Raw genomic sequence first — 18,212 nt, 5'->3', positions numbered from 1 at the left:
CTGGAAAGCATCTGGTACTGATGGGAGGGAGAAAATCCCCATGAGCTGCTTTTGCAATTCCTCCTCAGTAGCACAGACCTGTGGAGCAGCCAGCAAGGGGATTATTTTGGGTTCACTTAAGCTTTGAGTGATGAGCACTTGTGCTGCTAATCAAGCTGATAAATGTTGTCAATTAAAACATTGCTCTTCAGCTTTCCATAAGTGAAGTGTTTTTGTCTCTCCCGGAGGAGAGAAGGCTGGCTGGGTGGGCAATGCTCCTGGAGCATCAGAATGGGCATTAGTTTAGCTCTCAGACACCTACTTTCCTTCTGCTAATCCTAGTGGTTCATTAACAAGGGATGTCACACTGCTGCTTAAATTGGTGCCAACCATCAGTGATCAAATAATCCTTGGGTTTTGGGATGTTTACAAATTAGCTGCTTCTGATTAGCCATTATCACAACTTCGTTATCCCACCACATGTTGTGATACCACAGCAAGCATATGGTTTCTATATGTCTCACCAGGAGCGATGAGAGGTCAGCCTGCTGGATGCACCCACCCACTGGATGGAGCACCCTTAGTTTTACCATGTTGGAGACTAAAGCTGGGATTATGTCACTTAGGAGAGTGCTTTAGTGGTGGGCTTGGCACTGCTGGGTTGGTGCATAGGTGACCTTAGAGGTCCTTTCCGACCTGAATGATTCCATGCTTCCAGGGTTATGTAGCACGAACATTCCCATTTCTTTAGGAAACCACACTAGATACTTCCAGACTGAGGTCACTAATGGCCAGCTTTTGAAAAAGGACATCCCATTTTGGGAAGAGATAAGGATTGTACATGTCTGTTAAAAATAAATACAGAGAAACTTTATGGAAGGAGTTCTGGGAGGAAGTCTGTGATTAGGTAGTGGGGAGCTATACAGAGCACTCCTTTTCCTTGTGCCTGAGCAAAGGAGTTGGTACCCAGTGACCGAAAGGCAGGGGTGGTGGAGAAGTGCCGATCTCTCTCTGGGGGGCATTTGAGCAATGGTTTCCTGCTGTTGTCTGGATTGCTAAATGCGCATCTCTGCCCTGGAAGCAAGACGCTTGTCAGGAAAGAGTAATTAATCCAGAAACATGCAGCGCTCTGCCAGGAGACCTTTTTTTTAATTAAAACCCAATCTGATAAAGTCTGCTGAGAAATTGGTGTCTCTGACAAAATCATGAAATGCAGAGTTTTGTGAGTTGAGGCTCTGTGGTGGGGGTGCTCTGGGTAGGGCTCAGCCCCCACAGCTGTGCACACCCATCTTGCAGGGGTGTCTCTTCCTCCTTTGCCTCTGAGGGCTGTGTTTTTCCCAAATGAGTTACAAATTTGTTGAGAAGCAGGGCACCAGTTACTATCTACTGCTATGCCTGGTTTGGTGTCGTTTGGCCAGCTTGGGGGATAAATGGGAGTCCCAACCCTGACGGATCAACAAGGTACACTTGGGCTCAGAGGTGGTTGTCTTCAGCCATCATGTCTTGGTGCTGCCACTCAAGAGTGGCAGAGGAGGGTTGAGTGTCCCTGGGCAGACCGTGCCCTGTCTCATTGCTGCTCTGCCTGTCCTCCAGAGCCGGTGGGGAAGGATGTTTTCCTCAGTGAAGCCCTACGAGAACCAGCGCTACACCTCGCTGAAGAAGGAGTGCCAGCGGCGGAAGCAGCTCTTCGAGGACCCGCTCTTCCCTGCCAATGATGACTCCCTCTTCTACAAGTCAAGGATTCAGGGCATCCAGTGGAAGCGACCCAAAGTAAGTGTGCCATCCCCTTGCCCCTCAGCACTGCTTTCTACCATCTCTGCTTTCAGATGTCCCTAAAAATGCACAGTGCGCCCTTCACCGAGGCTGTCAAGCCCCAGTCGACATCTCCTCTCCTCAACAGCATTTATTTATTTACCCAGACCTGATATTGTGAGCCTCTAGGGTGCCAGGGAGACCTGCTGCACTCAGGTCCAAGCTTCTCTGCATCCAGTGAGGTCCTCTGTGACCCAGTTTCTCCATGCATAGACCAGGGAGATGGTTTGCAGCTGGGTTGGTGTTGTGTACTCCTGTAAGGCTGGTGGGTCCAGCAAGGCAGAGTGTTATTTCTTAATCACAGAATGGTTTGAGTTGGAAGAGACCTTAAAGAACTAGTTCCAACTCTCCTTCCAAGGGCAGGGACCCCTTCCACTGGAATACTCTTGGTGGTCCATTTGGAAGGGGAAAAAGAAGATAAGCTTTGGGTAGGTGAGATGGTTTGGGCATCTTTGGGGAAGAGAGTGGTCGTACCCATCGTTCCTCTTCTGTACAAAAACCATGTCCTCTGGCTCTCCTCTATGCTGCTGTGTCTGACATGAAGGCAGGTTGCAGGAGGCTGGGGATGACGTTGCCTGTCCCCAGCATTGCCACTTCCTCTTCTTCAGTCCTCAGTGCCAGCCCAAAGGATGCACATCAGGACCTGAGGGCACTATGGGGAATTTGTATGTCTTGTTATGGCTGTCAGCTTGGAGTTGCCCATGAGCGCAGAGCTCTGACTGCCATGAAGCACAAGGAGTCCCAGGTAGCAGTGATAATTGTGGCTGGGGAGTGGCAGTATCCCAGCATCTCACACACCTGTGTTTCCTTCCTTCCCTGTGGGGAGCAGCAGCCCTCTCTGCCCAGCCTGTGCGTTTCCACACGTGACTTGGTGGCATTTGAGTGTTGTGGGGTTGCCTGAGCTGCCGTCATCGTCTTCGCCCCCGCTGACAGCCCAGAAAATCAGCTGGCCTCCCACAAGACAGTGCTGTGTCTGTCTGGGTGAGGGCAGTCTGGAGGGGGTGCACAAAAGGCTTTGTGTGAAGGGAGAGAGGGAGCTGAACTGACTCTTGTTGTGTGGCCAGAGGGGCTGAGCCCTCCAGCATCCCACTGGGCTCCTTGTGGGAGGAGACCTCACTTCCCTCTGCTCTGCCTTTGTGTCTTCCACTCCAGCTCTGCCTGGACACTGGATTTGTGCAAAGCCCTGTGTGTGTTTTAGTTTACTCCCCTTGTCTGCTGGAAGGAAAAGAGGCTTTGTGCACAGCTGCCTTCTGAAGACAGGGCCGACCATGGTTTGGTCTCACTGTGGGGGCCAACATAAGCACGCTGTGCACATCCCATTTATACAGCAGGCAAGTGATAGCTGAGACTTTCTAAACAACTTTCTCTGGGACTAAAAGGTGGGGATGTATTTGAGATCCCCTTGTTGATTTGCAGTCAGGTCACACACATTACTTCAGCCCCACGTCTAAAGACAGAGGGTGGGATCTCTTTGCAGAGGGACAGAGATTGCTTGTGTTCTGCTGAGCATCTCAGAGCTTTTCTCCATCTGCTTTTCTGCCTTTTATCTCACTTGTAGTCCTTGGTGTTCGGGCAGGTATTATCCTCTGCTGCCTTGCTCTGCAGAGCATGAGTTCTTTCTAAGAAAGCTTTCTGAGCCTCATCTGCAAGGTGTCATGCTCACCTAGTTCAGACCCATCCCTGCTGAAACAGAGAGTGAATTCAGACTTTTTCCAGCCACCCAGCTCTGCAGTTTCATAGGATCAGAGAACTGTTTGAGTAGGAGGGGACCATTAAAGCAATTAGCATAGAATGTTGAACCAGGGCTCTTTCTGTCAGTGGGAATGGAGGCTGGAAGTGGGTCCCCTGTGCCAGCAAGGTCCTGTGGCTTAACAAGACACAGAGGTGGTCCTTGTTTTGCTGCCTCTGCACCAGATAAAGGGAATTTTGCCAGCAGTTTGGGTGCCAGAAGGAATGCATGCTGAGCAGTGGCAGACTCACTGGTCTGGTAGGATTGTTTGATCCAACCTACTCAGCTGCCTTGACCACAGAATCACCATTAAAAACAGAATATGAGCTCACACCTGCCCTGTTTGCTGCTGAAGTTTCGAGAAACCTCTTTCTCAAAAGCATTTCTCTATGTTCTTTCTTTCAATTGTCCATTTCAGCAAAAGTAACTCAATTTCACAGGGAGAATTGCTTTGTGCCAGCAGAAAATGCAAAATGACATTTTTAGTTGCTGGACCTGATTCTGCCTGAATTCATACTGGCTTTCCAAGGGAGGGAGTCCAGGAAAAATCCCAGCATCTTCTGCAAGAAAGCAATCACTATCAGCTTTTCCAAGTTAATGCAGGATTCAGTAGAGTCCAAAATGTCCATGAAGCTTAAATCAACTGTTCTGCTTGTGTGCTATTGAATGTCACGGTGCAGTTATTAAGCCACAGGAACATCTTGTTTCTATTACGACCAGCAGATCTTATCTCAGGCAATCACAGTTAAATCTCTTTCAGAAAAATGCAAGTAGTGATACTCCCAGCTTTTGGCAGATGCTGTTTTGGGGATTTCCTTACCAAGAAATGGAATCCTCAGTCCCAGGAATACTGTTTACAGGGAAGGGATGGTGTGCACATACTTTTATCTCTCGGGGCCATGGCCATGGGGTTGTTCTGGAGTGCTTGAGCTAAAACTGTGATAAAACATAAGAGCTCATAGTGTCTCTGGCTTTGCTGTGAGAACAGAGTGGGTGGAGAATGAAAATAAAAGCTGTCCACTATTAAAAACAACCACTTGCTTTCTCAGAAAAGTTGTAATTTGTGATCTGCGGAAAGAAATGAGATGTAGGAGATAAATTGTACCCTGAGAAGCTGTAGCTGCTATATTCCTGGAAGTGTTCAAGGCCAGGTAGGATGGGTTTGAGCAATGTGGTCTGATGGAAGGTGTTCCTGGCCACAGCAGGGCAATCAGAACTAGGTGATCTTGAAGGTCCTTCTGAATGAAAATCATTCTGTGATTTTTCAGATAAAGCACTTGCATGTGAAAAGCAACCTCAGTGAACTCACTGGGGTGCTGGGAATGTGCTTTGGCAGAGGCAGAATCTTATTTCCTCATACTTCCATGGTGCTAGTATAGATCTATACAGTCCGTCCTCTGTGTGTGCATCTCTGCCTCCCCAGCTATTCTTCCAGCATCCTATCTGTTCCTCCATGCACTCCCAAAGCTGGAGGCTTCTTTGGCAAAAAAAAAACAGCAAAAAACAAAACTCCCAATCTGTGCAGTGCTTTCCCTTTTGTTTGTGGTTTTTCTGGGCAGAGGGGAAAGGGAGAGGATGAAGAACAGCTCTGGTCCCTTCCCTGGTCAGGCTGTTTTGCTTCAACTTCCTCCTGCATCCGGCACTGCAGCCTTTCCTGGAACTGGTTCAGCCTTATTATTTCCAGCAGGGTGTCCTCCCTCCCTCCCTGCTTTCCTTGGCCTCCAGCCCTGCTCTGGATGCCAGATCTTTGCAGAGGGAGCAGCTGTTTGAGCCCTCTAATCGTGTTTTGGCTCCGGTGGTTGTTTGCTGGACGCCTTCGTGATGTGGCCCGGCGAGGCCAGAAAGCCAATTACTGGAGTGCTTCGGAGGGAGGGACGCCACGGCATCAGCCTGGGCAGGGAAGGGGGTCCTGGAGAGCCCTGTTAGTGAATCCACTTAAAAACAAAGCTGGCTGCTTGTTGCCTTGCCAAAGCAGATTTTGGAGATCACTCAGGCAGCATCAGCAGCTCCTTTTGGCAGCAGCACTCGGCTGCTGCATTAAAAATTAAGCAGAACTTTTGAGCTTAGCCCAAATCCCAACACCTTGCTTGAAACTTCTTTCCCTTGTGCTCTGTATGCTGCTGTGCAAAGGAGAGGGAAATCTATATCCAGCAAGTAGAACCACTTCCAGTGGAAATCTCAGCCTGGTCCTCAAGCTGAGTTTTGCCCTCCCCTTTTGGGACAGGAGTGCTGGCAGCGCACCATGGAAGTGAGAGGATTGGTGTGTGCTTTGGGTGAGCGGGTCTGGATGGTTGGGAGGTGGGTAAATAAGAAGGGGTAGCACAAAGATGAGTAGAAGAGGATGAATGAGGTGCAGGATGGATGGCAAAAATAAGGGCATCTGCTGTGTCTGTTGATCCCCTGTGGGAAAAATGATGATGGTGTATGGTAGAAGAGATTCATCTACCCTGTGGGGAAAGAGTTAATCTCTTCTAATCATCACTGTCCCAGGTTCTCTCCTTGGGTACAGAGTGCTTCCATGATGCCATGGGATTGCTACAGGCTTTGGTTAGGGTCTGTCTTTAACACCTGTGGGCCTTACCCAGGGCTTGTTTTCTCTCTGCAGCAAGGGGGACACTTAGTTCGCATTCAGCCTGCCAAGCTATGACCTGCTGCTGGGGTGGGTCACCAGCCAGGACAAATTTGGGCATCCCTGCGCCTGTGGGAAGCAAATGAAGCCTGGTGGATGTGGCATCCACAGCTTCTCAGGACAACCTGGTCCAGTGTCTCACCACTCTCACAGGGAAGAATTTCTTCCTGATACCTAATCTAAATCTGCCCTGTTTCACCTTAAAGCCATTCTCCCTTTTCCTGTCATGCAGGATATGTTATGTCCATTGTCTCCTGGACTGGATGCTGTTGTCTTTGGAGGAGGTGCTGCAGGATGGGAGAGCATCTCTTAGCTTACATCATGCACAGGTGTGATGTTGAACTGCATGAGCTGCATGTTCTGGTCCTTCAGCTCGTCCCAGGGAGCAAGGTTGAGCATGGAGATGGTGTTTTCCTCCCTGTTCTGGGAGGCAGGTGGGCTGCCGTGTGCTGAGTGTATTCCTGTCCAAGCAGTGTCACAGTGGCTGTGTGGCTCAAGGTGACCTGTGGTCATTGTTGAACCTGAGCTGCATCCCTGCACTGTGAGTTCAAGCCTGGATGGTTGCAACCACCAGAGAAACTCTCTTGGATGAAGTCTACCCCCTCCCAATCTTCAGGGGAAGAGTTTTTTCCTCCATACCTTTTTCTCAGTATTTTTATCTCTCTCCAGTATTTAGTTGCAAGCGCTGAATTATCTCTGCAGGAATTAATTGTCAGGGGAGATTGTCACTGATTAAAGAGCATAAAGGTAGATTCTTGCAAAATGGTAATATTATTTTGCCTGGATGAGGGCAATGTCATTTGGAGGGGAAAGCCTGAGGGAGTAGTTGTGGGGGAGAAAGACAAGCCAAGTGTTTTGGGAAAAATTATGGAAGCAGGAGATCTTAGGGCACTAGGACCATGGCATTTTCAGCCCTAGTATGGCACTGGGGAGAGATGCTCTCAGTCACAGCCCTGAGATTTTTTCCCAGACAGACAAGAGAACTCTTGTTTTAGAAACCAAGAAAATAGGATTTTTCAATAGCCATTCCCTGCCTTCTTGGTATATACCTACCTGTGACTTGTGTATAGGGGTTTTGTCCATTCACAGAATCATAGAATGGTTTGGGTTAGAAGGGATCCTAAAGATCCTCGAGTTCCTTGGGCCGGGACACCTTCCACTAGACCAGGGTGCTCAGAGCCCCATGCAGCCTGGCCTTCAACGCTTGCCGAGAAGAATTTCCTCCTAATACCTAATCTAAATCTGCCCTGTTTCACCTTAAAGCCATTCTCCCTTGTCCTGTCATGCAGGATATGTTATGCCCATTGTCTCCTGGACTGGATGCTGTTGTCTTTGGAGGAGGTGCTGCAGGATGGGAGAGCATCTCTTACCTCCACTCTTCTTTACACTATTAAGCACTTAGCTGTTTTCTCTTGCTGTATGAGGGTTGTACAGTCAATCCCCTTGGGGGTTTCCTGGAAGGGGAAAAGAGTCAATGAACTAATTGACTAAAAGCAGGACCAGCACTTCCCTGCCCACAAGTTTCTGCACTAAAAGGTTGTTTCCCCAGTGTGTAGTGCAGGCTGGGAAGCTGGCAAAAACACAAGAGTGAAGATAATGGGGAGGACAGAGGTTAGGTTCTTGTAGTTCTTTCCTCTCTGAAGTTCACCAAGAGTTTAGCAGGGAGGCACTTACGCTGGCAATGGCAATTGGGTGCAAAAACCTTCTGGTGTCCCACTTGGAGGTGTTTCTTCCAGAAAGACTAAAATACTAACTTCTGTGCTCCAGAGGTGTCTTTACTGAGCTTTTTGCAGTGTCTTGGCCTGTCTCTCTCAGTTTTGGCATCTCCCAAAGAATGCTTGGGGTTAGTGTTGACTTTGGGGCTCCTCTGTGCTTCTGGATTGACTGAAGGATCATCTCCTCTGAACAGAGTCAACAGACTCTGCCTGGGGTCCATCACAGGGGTTAAAATCCTTCCAGACCTTTGCATTTCTCATCTTAAGAATTTATGAGCCATTTGCCTGTTAATTTATCTGCTGTTTTCAGTAAAACTGCAGCTGATTTCCAGTCTGGCTGTTCCTTGCCAGGAAAAGATTTGATCATCATTTAATACAATCTCTGAATTGACCTTGTTTTTACATTTTTAAGCCATTCATAGGCTACTCCATCCCTCAAGGATGAACAAGAGATTCATTGTTATTATTTGCACTTCTTTTAAAAGGTCTCTGCTCCCATTAGATGTGATGCTGACCCTGGCTGCATTCCAGCAGGTCTCGCCAGATCCCCCCAGGGCCACGGCCTCACGGTGCCAGGCAAGCACACTCTCCCCCTTAGCCCCAGTGAGGACTGGAGTTGATAAGCTGCTTGGCACTAGTGCAGCCTTGGATAAGAAATTTCCAGCCAGTCTGCTCTGTCCTCAGCATCAGAAGGACACGGCCTTAAAAGCAAAAGTGATGGTAAAATCCCTGGATTAGATTCATGGCGTGCTTCTTAGTGCTTCTAAGTGCAGCTGCGTGTTGGTGACAAGAAATTACTGTATTGGTAATGAGGAAGAGCAGAACAATAGCAGAGGGTGTCACAGAAAGGAGTCCTGGCCATCCACTGCCTCTGAGCTCCGTGGCAGGGAATGTGCAAACTCTCCCTCCCGGACTGGGCTTTGGGGTCCTGGAGGGGATATTTGTCCTGTGGAGCAATTACAGAGCTGCTTATCACAGAACCACAGAGTGGTTTGGTTTCAAGATCACCTAGTTCCAACCTCCCTGCCATGGGAGAGACATCTTCCACTAGACCTGGTTGCTCAGTGTTAAGGAAACTTCCCTGTCCAGCCATCCAGGAGCCACTCTGGCAGTCACACTCCCACCACCTGTGCTGGGACCAAGACCCCTTTGTAGGGGGCAGCTCCAGGGAGACAGTGGGTGCCCCACTTGGCTCCCTGCCCTCATGGTCAGAGCAGGTTTTCTTACTGTGACCCCAGCTTTCCCAGAACAGAGTCTCAGAGATCTGGATAATTAAAATGATTTCATCTTGGTGCAGATAAAATAACAGCTTGAGCAGCTGCCTCTGAGGAGGGACCCCGAACAAAGGAAACCTTATGTTTTTATCCTCTCACAGTCCAAGCATGGAAAAGCCTGGAGAGTCTCCTAGGTCACATGGACGGGATACAGGTGCCCTTTGTTCCTTGGTCAGCAGTTCACAGCCTCTTGTCTCAGGCTTGGGCTCCCTCTCCCCAGAGCTCACACTGCAGCTGCTCACCAAGATACCTGCACTGAATGTGTTCCTCACCACTCAAAGCCTTATCCAACCTGTCCCAGGGATGGGGCATCCACAGCTTGTCTGGGAAACCTGTGCCAGTGCCTCACCATTCTCACAGGAAAGAATTTCTTTCTATTATCTAGCTTAAACTTGATTTTATTCAGTTTACAGCCATTCAAGCCATTCCTCCTTGTCCTGTTACTTCATGCACTTGTCAAAAGTCCCTCTCCAGCTCTCTTGGAGCTTCTTTAGGCGCTGGTAGGAGCTCTAAGTTCTCCTTGAATCCTTCTTGTCTACAGAGTGCGCAACCCCAGCTCTCTCGGCCTATCTTCATAGCAGAGCTGCTTCAGCATTCCGAGCATCTTTGTGGTCTCCTCTGGACTTGCTCCAGCAAGCAAGGTCCATGTCCTCCTTATGGTGGGGTTCCCAGAGCTGGGTGCACACTCTGGATCAGCCAAAGCTTTTAATCTTGGTGCAAGCTGGGAGTTTCTGCACTGCCCGTGAGCTCTAATCTCTGAGCCTTCAGAGAGGATGGGATTTTGGGAGAGAGGATGGGATTTTGGGGTGATTTGCCTGTGTTAAGGGCAGGTGTCCTGCTGGAGCAAGTGTCTTTCACTGAAGCCCTTGAAAAGACTTGATCAGGCATGGTGCTGCCTCTTGCAGAAGGAAAATAAAATACAAAGAGTGTGAGTGTGTGTGTGACTGTGCAACTGTGTGAGTTTGTGAGTGAGTGTGTGTGAGTGGAAATATAAAACAGTGCTTCTTTGATGTTTCTGGATCTTTGTGAAGAAACCACTGCTCAGTGATGCATTCCTCCCAGTCCCCATCCAAGAAGGAAAAGGATGAACAAACCATCTTAATGGGGAGTGGTCATGGGGGGTTAAATTTTGACTGTGGTCTGATGCAAATGCCACTGACAGAGTTACATAAGAATTAATGTCCCTTCTCCCAGTTAGCAGAAGCTCATGACTCCACATCTCTAGAGGGTGGTTTTCTCATAAAACAGGATTCTGTTTGTAAAGCTACACCCAGTGTATGAATAACCAGAATAGGCGTGGGCTGGAAGTAGTTTCTTTAAATGGCTTAAACTCATGATAACCTCATTTTTCATCATCTTTGCATAGTCAGGGATTAATTTAGATTGTGGTGAGGTCAAGTCCTGTTTTTGAATGGAGGTGCTATGAATGGGACACAATCACAAACCAAAGGGTATTTCCTTGCCCTGGGAGAAGGAAATGGAGAGAGTATGGCTCAAGAGGGTGTGGGAGGTGTCCCCACAGAAAAGCAGTTTGGAGATTTTGATCTGAGATATGCACAATGGAGTGTGGAGGTAGTTTTCCTTGGCAGCTTCCAGTTCTTCTTTTCCCATCAATAACTTGGCTCTTTGGTTAATTAAAAACAAACAAACAAAACCAACAGAAAACCCTTGCACAATTTAGATTTCTAAATCCTGTTTTAGAGGATTGGCTTTCAGTGCGACACAGGATTTGGGGTTCAGGCAGAGCAGCTGCTGAATTATGTTGCTTGGAGGCAGAAACAGAGCAGCTGAGCTCGTGGCCACATCAGCTTGCTGCAGGATTTCACTGGCTGGGTTTGGAGCATTCCTCCTGAAATACTGTAGTGTTTCACAGCCGGACTTACTTGGATAGGCTCCTCCCTTTCCACCAGCATGGCCCCACCTCTGCATCCTCCAGGTTGGGGACTGATGGCTCAAAAGTGGTGCAAGGTGTGCAGCATCCTCAGGGCTCCTGCCTGTGGTTTGTGGTCCCTCACTTGTACCTGCATGCCTGTGATCCTCCAAGTCTGGGGCTTCTTGCTCACAGTTTCAAGCCAAAGCAGACCTCACAACTAAAAGTGTTGGAGCAACTGAGAGCAGGGTGTGCCATGTGGGAGGACAGGCTTTGGAGTGTGGGTGTATTTTAAACTCACAATACTGCCAAACCAGGGTTGGTTCACAACGCAAGTCCTTCCCAGGGGAAGGGGGTCAAAGGAGATCTGTAGGAGAGCTCAAGACTGGGATGTGATGGAGGGTGGGGGAACTTGGGCAAAGATGGCCAGCAACTTGTGCTGAGTCAGAGAGGTGTATCTGTCAGAAGGTGTTAAACAGCCTTGGGAGCTTCTTTCCTCTTCCTCACATGTCCTCTCACTGCTCTGAGCATCCCATCCCCCAGTTTGTTGGTGAGCCGTGTGAAGATTTTCCTGCTTTTGCAGTGACTTCTGCAGCCCTCAGGGCTCTTGGTATCCAGGAAGGTTTTTTTCCTTAGTGGCTTTGCCACCAGACAAAAGCACTTGCTGTGGGAGAGATGGCCTGGGGAGGGCTGTGTCTGGATGTGTGGTGATGCTAAAAGCCAGGCTGTGCCAGCCTCTGCATCAGTCTTGGCTGGGTGGACTGAAGAAGTCCTGGGTGGAGTTATGGTGAGACTTCCCAAGTGCATCCCTGGAAAGGGCATGTGGGAGGAATGAAAGGTCTGGAGTCTCTGTAGTTGTGCCATTCTCCTTCCAGTCCCTCTCCATCTGCTCCTGGGGAAGTGCAGTACTCTCTCAGCCTCTTGTGGCTCTCCACCTCTCTTTTTGCTTTATCCTTTTTTGGGTGCCTTTGTACTTTGGATACCCGGAAGATAAAACTGCAGAGAGACCTGATAAGGTCCTGCAAACTGACCTTTAGATCTTATTTGCCTCTGTCCCTGCTCTTCCTGGTGCCAAAACAAACACTGCCCCATTCTTCCTGGTGCCAGAACAAATGCCATTGCGTGATGCTGTGGTACACAAACTGAGTCAAGGAGTTTGTGGGGAGCATGTGTTTTGGGATGCCTCCCTTCACAAGCAAGTCCTGTTTGCTGTGGGTGGAGTGTCCAGTGCCCTCTGCATGGTGTGGGAGCTGATAACAATACAAATGTGTACACACTGAGATACTGTGAGTGGATTAGCATTAGGGATGCCTGACTGAGGCAATACAAACCCCCACAAACAGTTCTGTAGGGTGTAGATATTCCCAGCCAAGCCTACCCTCCTTGCATGTGTGGGAAGCTGATCTGCCAAGTATATATTTTTTAGCAGAGCCTGTAGTGACAGGGCAAAGGGATAATGGCTTTAAACTGAAAAGGATGGATCAAAAGTAGATATAACAACACAGTTTTTTATAGTAAGGGTGGTGAGACACTGTCACAGGTTCCCCAGAGAAGCAGTGGATGTCCCATCCCTCAAAGTGTTCAAGGCCAGGTTGGATGGGGTTTGAGCAACCTGCTCTAGTGGAAGGTGTCCTTGCCTATGGCAGGGGGTTGAAGAGAAGTGATCTTTAAGGTCCCTTCCAACCCAAACCACTCCATGATTCTATAATCCTATATTAATCTGTCTGAAAGCATAAGCACCTGGTATTCTAAATTCACCCCGTTTCCCTTTCCTTTGTCACCCTGGTGCAAATTTTATTACTTCTTCTTTTTGCAAAATCACATCCCAGTTGCAGATACCTGCAGCAGGGCAACACAGGGACCTTTGTGTCTGCTGTGTCACCAGTGCTCGCCATGCCTGGGAGCCTCTTGCTCTCTTGTCTGTGTGAGTGACATTTAAGACAGAATCCTTTCGGTTCCCAGTTGCTCAGAAGGGAGGGAGGGAATGCAGCCATGCTAATAGATCATTTTGCTGATTTTGCAAGTCTGAGTGAAGGCATTGTTCTGAAACAGCCAGGCTCTGCAATGAAATTAGACTAGTCTGTTCCTTACAAAATCTTGTTAGCAAAAAATGGTCCTGGCTTGCAGCAGATGTTGCATCTCCCGTGGTTATTCCTCCTCCTGCCATAGCTTTTCCCTCCCCACATCTGGCTGGACATGATCCAGATCCCCAGTGAATCTGAATCTCAGAAACCTGCACCAGGAAACATTTATGGTAAAACAGTCACAAATTATAAAGCAAATTAGAGAGTGATTTTCTCCTTACAGCCCTGTGTGGAACTGGACTGGCTGGAGAAGGTGAGGAAGATATTTTCTGCTTCAAATGTATTTGGAAGAAAATTGTGTGTGTTTTGGGAAGGTATCCCTAAAGGGAGAGCAGAGGGAAAGACCATGTGCTTTTGGGTGGGAAGCAAAAAAGTACAAGATAATCGCTCTGATTGGGTATTTTTTTTCCTTAACGAACTTCAAAAACCCAAAGCCAGAGGAAGCAAACTGTTCCAATCTGGGCTCTCATAAGCCAGACCTCTGCAATCAGTCCCTCATCGACAGGGACCTGCTCTGGCTCTGATTTCCACCTCTGCCCCACATCCATTGGAGGAGGGAGGATATGAATCACCAGAACTTTGAATCATTATTTTGGCCCTCTCTGTGTTATCAATCTGAATCTTTCCATAGAACCATCCACACAGGCTTTCTCTAAATTGTGTTTTGTTGCCTGGAGCTCTGCAGGCATTTCAGGAGACAATTTTAGGGAGGGCAGATCATCTCTGATGGTGCTTCGGTTCCTTGTAATAACCATCTCCAGAAGTGTTCAGAGAACATGTAGGTGTGGCACTTGGCAACATGATCTAGTGGTGAACATGGAAATGTTGGATTAATGGTTGGCCTTGGTGATCTTAAGGGCTTTTCCAGCCTCAATGATTTGGTGATTCTTGGGATCCTGCAAGATAAGTTCTCTTTAGGGGTAAAGAGACATGGATGGCTCCCTTGGCCAAGTGAGAGTTAAGAACCACACATTAAAACCATTGCTTCCCTGCAGCCATGGCTTTTGGCTTCCCCTCCCTGTTCCGTCCTGCTCTCCATCTGTGTCCAGACCAGGAGCACCCAGGATCAGGCTGTAATAAATGAAAAACAGGATGGAGTTCCTGTCTGCTGAAACCTCAAGTGGAAGAGGCAGTTTGAGCTGGTTCTGCTGTGGCTGAAGCCTGAACCCAGAAGGCCCCAGAGTGTGTGTGGGTGTAGATGTTGGTGTGCTGCCCTCCCCTCTCAGGGTCATGGTGCTGGGAGGGTGACCTGGTGTTTGCTGCCTGGATAAATGTTATTGCTCACCTGGATTCTGTCTGCTGCATGGTAGGGAGGGGAGGAAACCAAGGTCATGACCTTCTGTGGTCTGGGAATCTCTGCTTCTCTCCTCCCTTTGCACATGCAAATCCCAGGCCCTGTAATTCCATCTGGCTGCAGAACAAGCTCCTTATCACTTCCAGCACTTTTCACAGGAAAAGTAGCACTAAATGTTCCAAAGCTTTTCTTGGCTTTTTGACCTAGTTCCCACTGGTATCTTGTCCATCAACCACCTGTGTACGTGGGCATGGTGCTCCATGGCTCCGAGTGTGCTCTGCATCACACACCAGGGCCATGGAGTCCTGTGTGCTCCATGCAGTCCTGGGGCATTGCAGCCTGGCTGAAGCAGTGCCTTGGTCCTTGGCTCCCACCTCAGTACAGCCAGAAAGAATACAGGGAATGTCATCCCAGTGGATTGAGGCCACACAGTCTAGACCAGGTCCAAAATGTATGAGTGGAAACTCAGCATCTTCCATAGGGACTGAAGAATCCAAGTAATTTAATATTGGTAAGCTCCAGTCTAAGGAATATGGCAAACCTTCCCAGGGGGTTTTGCTGGGGAGACTGACCCATGGATGAGACTCATCCTGATAAGAATCAGTTCCACAGCATTAGAACAAGGAGGCAATGCTGCCCTCCCCTTTACAAGGATTGGATATTAGAAAACATTTCATCACTGAAGGAATGTTCAAGCATTGGAAGACACTGCCCAGGGCAGCAGTGAAATCACCATCTCTAGAAATATTAAAGTACAGATGTGGTGCTGAGAGACATGGTGGACTTGGCAGTGCTGGGTTAATGGCTGGATTCCACGATCTTAGAGGTCTTCTTAATGGTTCTGTGATTTTTCACTCTGGAGAAGGAAGGCTCAGGGGAATCTTAACAATGTCCATAAATACTGGAGAGCCAGCAATGAAGGAGACAGAGCCAGACTTCTCAGTGGTGCCCAGTGACAGTACAGGAGACAGTGTGTGCAAACTGAAAATCAGGAAATTCCATTTAAGTATGAGAAAATACTTGATACTGTGAGGATGGTCCAAAAACTGGCACAGGCTTCCCAGAGAGGTTGCAAAGTCTCCATTCCTGGAGATACTCAAACCCTGACTGAACACAGTCCTGAGCAACCTGCTGTAGCTGACCCTGCTTTGATTAGGGGTTGTGGAGTGGATGATATCCAGAAATTCCTTATAACCACATTGATTTGGTGATTCTGTGCTTAGGAACACTGGGAGTTCACTGGGACCAGGCTCAGTCCCAGGGCTGGAGCGTGGTGTGTGGGCCTTCTGCAGGCAAGCGTGGTAGCCCAGCTCTGCACTCCAGGGCAGACCTTACTGCAGCTTCTCAGTACTTGAGAGTGGCTTATAAGAAAGATGGGGACAAAGTTTTTAGCAGGGCCTGTTGAGACAGGACAAAGAGTAGTGGTTTTAAACTGAAGGACGGTTGATTTAGACTACCTGTAAGGAAGAAGTTTTTTACAAAGAGGGTGGTCGGACACTGGCACAGCTTGCCCAGAGAGGTGATCGATGTCCCAGCCCCAGGAAACATTCAAGGTCAGGTTGGACTGGGCTCTGAACAACCTGATCCAGTTGATGATGTCCCCACTTATTGCAGGGACTTGGACTAGATAGCCTTTAAGAGATTCCTTCCAACCCAGACCATTTTGTGTCTCTGTGTTCCTCCCCTGTCTGTGTAATACCAAGCAACTCCTTTATTGTAATCCTCATATCCCCCCAAGGGCAGAAGGGGCAGCTGTGGTCCTCAGATGGGATAAAGAGCGAGCAGGACCACAAGGAGCTATCTTGCAGCCACCCCCAGCAGCAGACGCATCCCCACTGCTGGGAGCTTTCCCGGTGCAGTGAAACAGGAGCTGAGCCCGCTCCTCTGCCGTCCCTGGATGCGCTCAGTGATGCTGAGAGGCGCCGGTAGCTCCTGCCCTTGCTGCTGGCAGCTTGCTTCCCTCTAGCGCTCATCCCAACATCCTGCGCCGCCAGCTTCGGGGGATTAGTCCTTTTCCTTGGGTGTCATCCTGGCCAGTTTGTGTCAGGTTAATTTGGAAGTATTTGGTGCTGGCTGGGTTGGGTGGGAATAGCAGGAGGTGCTTATGGTTTTTATCCCCGTGATAGGGCCTTAGGCAACCTAATCTGGTGTGTGGGGTGTCTGCCTAGAGTGCAGGGTTTGGAACGTGGTGATCTTTAGAGTCCCTTCCAACCCAAGCCCTTCCATGAATCTGTGGCTAGAGGCAATAAAAGTCCTCATATGCAAAGTCGTGGGGGTGGGGAAGGGTGGCATAGTCTGTGTACAACCAGCCTGAAAAATTGGGAGTTGTGGGGGAAGAATAATAATCTGCTTTTCATTTTTCCTCTTCAGCTTAAATGTAATAGCAAAGGGGAAAAGGTTCTTTCAGCTCTTTGTCCCATCTGCTCCCAGCTTCCAGCTGTATGTGAACTTACAAACAGGACTGAGCAGGAAAAAAATGATTTTTAAAAAAGCAGAGTGTCACCTGAAGCTTGTTTGATACCCTCTGTTATTTAAGTGCTTTCTTGGCCAGGCTCTAAGTGGGAGTGGGAAGCAGGGAGGGCAGCCTGACAGGAGCCAGGCAGAGAAAAGCCAGTGGTCTTCATGCATGGTTGAAAGGATGATCTTACTTCCCAGCTGCCTCCTACCCAAGTTTCTCCATCTATGGTGTCTATGCACAATCCACCATCCTGGTTTTGGTGGCAGAATGAGTATTTAATCCTTCTGGCCCACCTACAAAGCCTTTGTCTCACCCGATTTTTTTTATCTGCTGTGCTAGGGTCTGGAAGAGCAGATCCCTCACTCATTGTAAAACAGTCATGGAGTAGAGGCATCTGAAAGAGGAGACTTAGAAGGGCAGTAATGGTGTGAAACTATACCATTATCAACAGGGATAATTATGACAAAGCTGCACTGGTGCTGGGACAGAATGGGGAGTAGGTCTTGTGATGCTGCCCATGTCCTGGTGAGAGCAGAAGGCAGGGCAGGGTCCTTCTGCCACCAGCCTGATGAGCGAGGCCAGCAGAAAGCTGCAGGTCAGGTTTACATGGATTCTGAGGAAGAGAGGAAGTGACTTTCCTTTGCCAAGAAGCCCCACTCCCGATTTCCCTGTGTTTCCCTGTCTGCTCACTGAGCCAGTGTGTCTGTTTTTCTCCTGTCCCACAGGAAATCTGCAATGATCCACGTCTCTTTGTGGATGGGATCAGCTCCCATGACTTGCACCAGGGCCAGGTTGGGAACTGCTGGTTCGTGGCTGCCTGCTCCTCCCTGGCATCCCGGGAGTCTCTGTGGCAGAAGGTAAGTGATTCCCCATGCCAGGGGAGAGCCTGTCAACACCTTGGCTTTGCATTGTGTTTGTCCAGGTCAAAAACTGGTTCTCAGAGATGCCTCATGTCCTGAAAAGCTGATAATGTACAAAAATCTCCCTTAAAAGACTGACTTGCAAAGGGCATTAGTCATCATGACTGCAGTCACCACACTCCAAACAAACCCTTGGCCAGTTTCTCCTTAACCAAGTGGATCAGATCCCATCCTGTTTTTCAGATCCCAAATCTGACCTTTTGAATACCAAAACAATCCAAAAATTAACAAGAAGAACAAAATTCAGGTTGATTGAATTGCTCAGCTGCAGCATTAGGCCCTGTTTCCCTCGTTCCCATGGTGTCCCCTCTCTTTGGCTGTTTACTGTGTCCCACCTTGGCAGTGAGACACCTCATGCTAGGGCTGAAAGGTTGATTTCAGGCTGTTAGCATCTCTCCCAAGTCACTGCTTGCCAAAGCATCCATCCCTGGCGTGTCCCATGGCTGCA

At 48.7% G+C, this 18,212-nt stretch overlaps 1 protein-coding gene across 1 annotated transcript in view; it reads left to right on the top strand.

Moving 5' to 3' along the window:
• CAPN5 (calpain 5) overlaps positions 1-18,212 on the top strand; it is a 52,485-nt gene that overhangs the window by 14,208 nt on the left and 20,065 nt on the right. Inside the window, exons 2-3 of the mRNA XM_030958314.1 lie at positions 1,573-1,749; positions 17,570-17,701. Of these exons, the coding sequence (XP_030814174.1) occupies positions 1,588-1,749; positions 17,570-17,701 (294 nt within the window). The 5' untranslated portion in view covers positions 1,573-1,587. The remainder of the gene's footprint in view (positions 1-1,572; positions 1,750-17,569; positions 17,702-18,212) is intronic.

Source organism: Camarhynchus parvulus, chromosome 1 (genome assembly GCF_901933205.1).
Source record: "Camarhynchus parvulus chromosome 1, STF_HiC, whole genome shotgun sequence".
Classification (NCBI taxonomy): Eukaryota; Metazoa; Chordata; class Aves; order Passeriformes; family Thraupidae; genus Camarhynchus; species Camarhynchus parvulus.
Note: the sequence above shows the minus strand (reverse complement) of the source record. Positions and strands in the feature narration are given on the sequence as shown.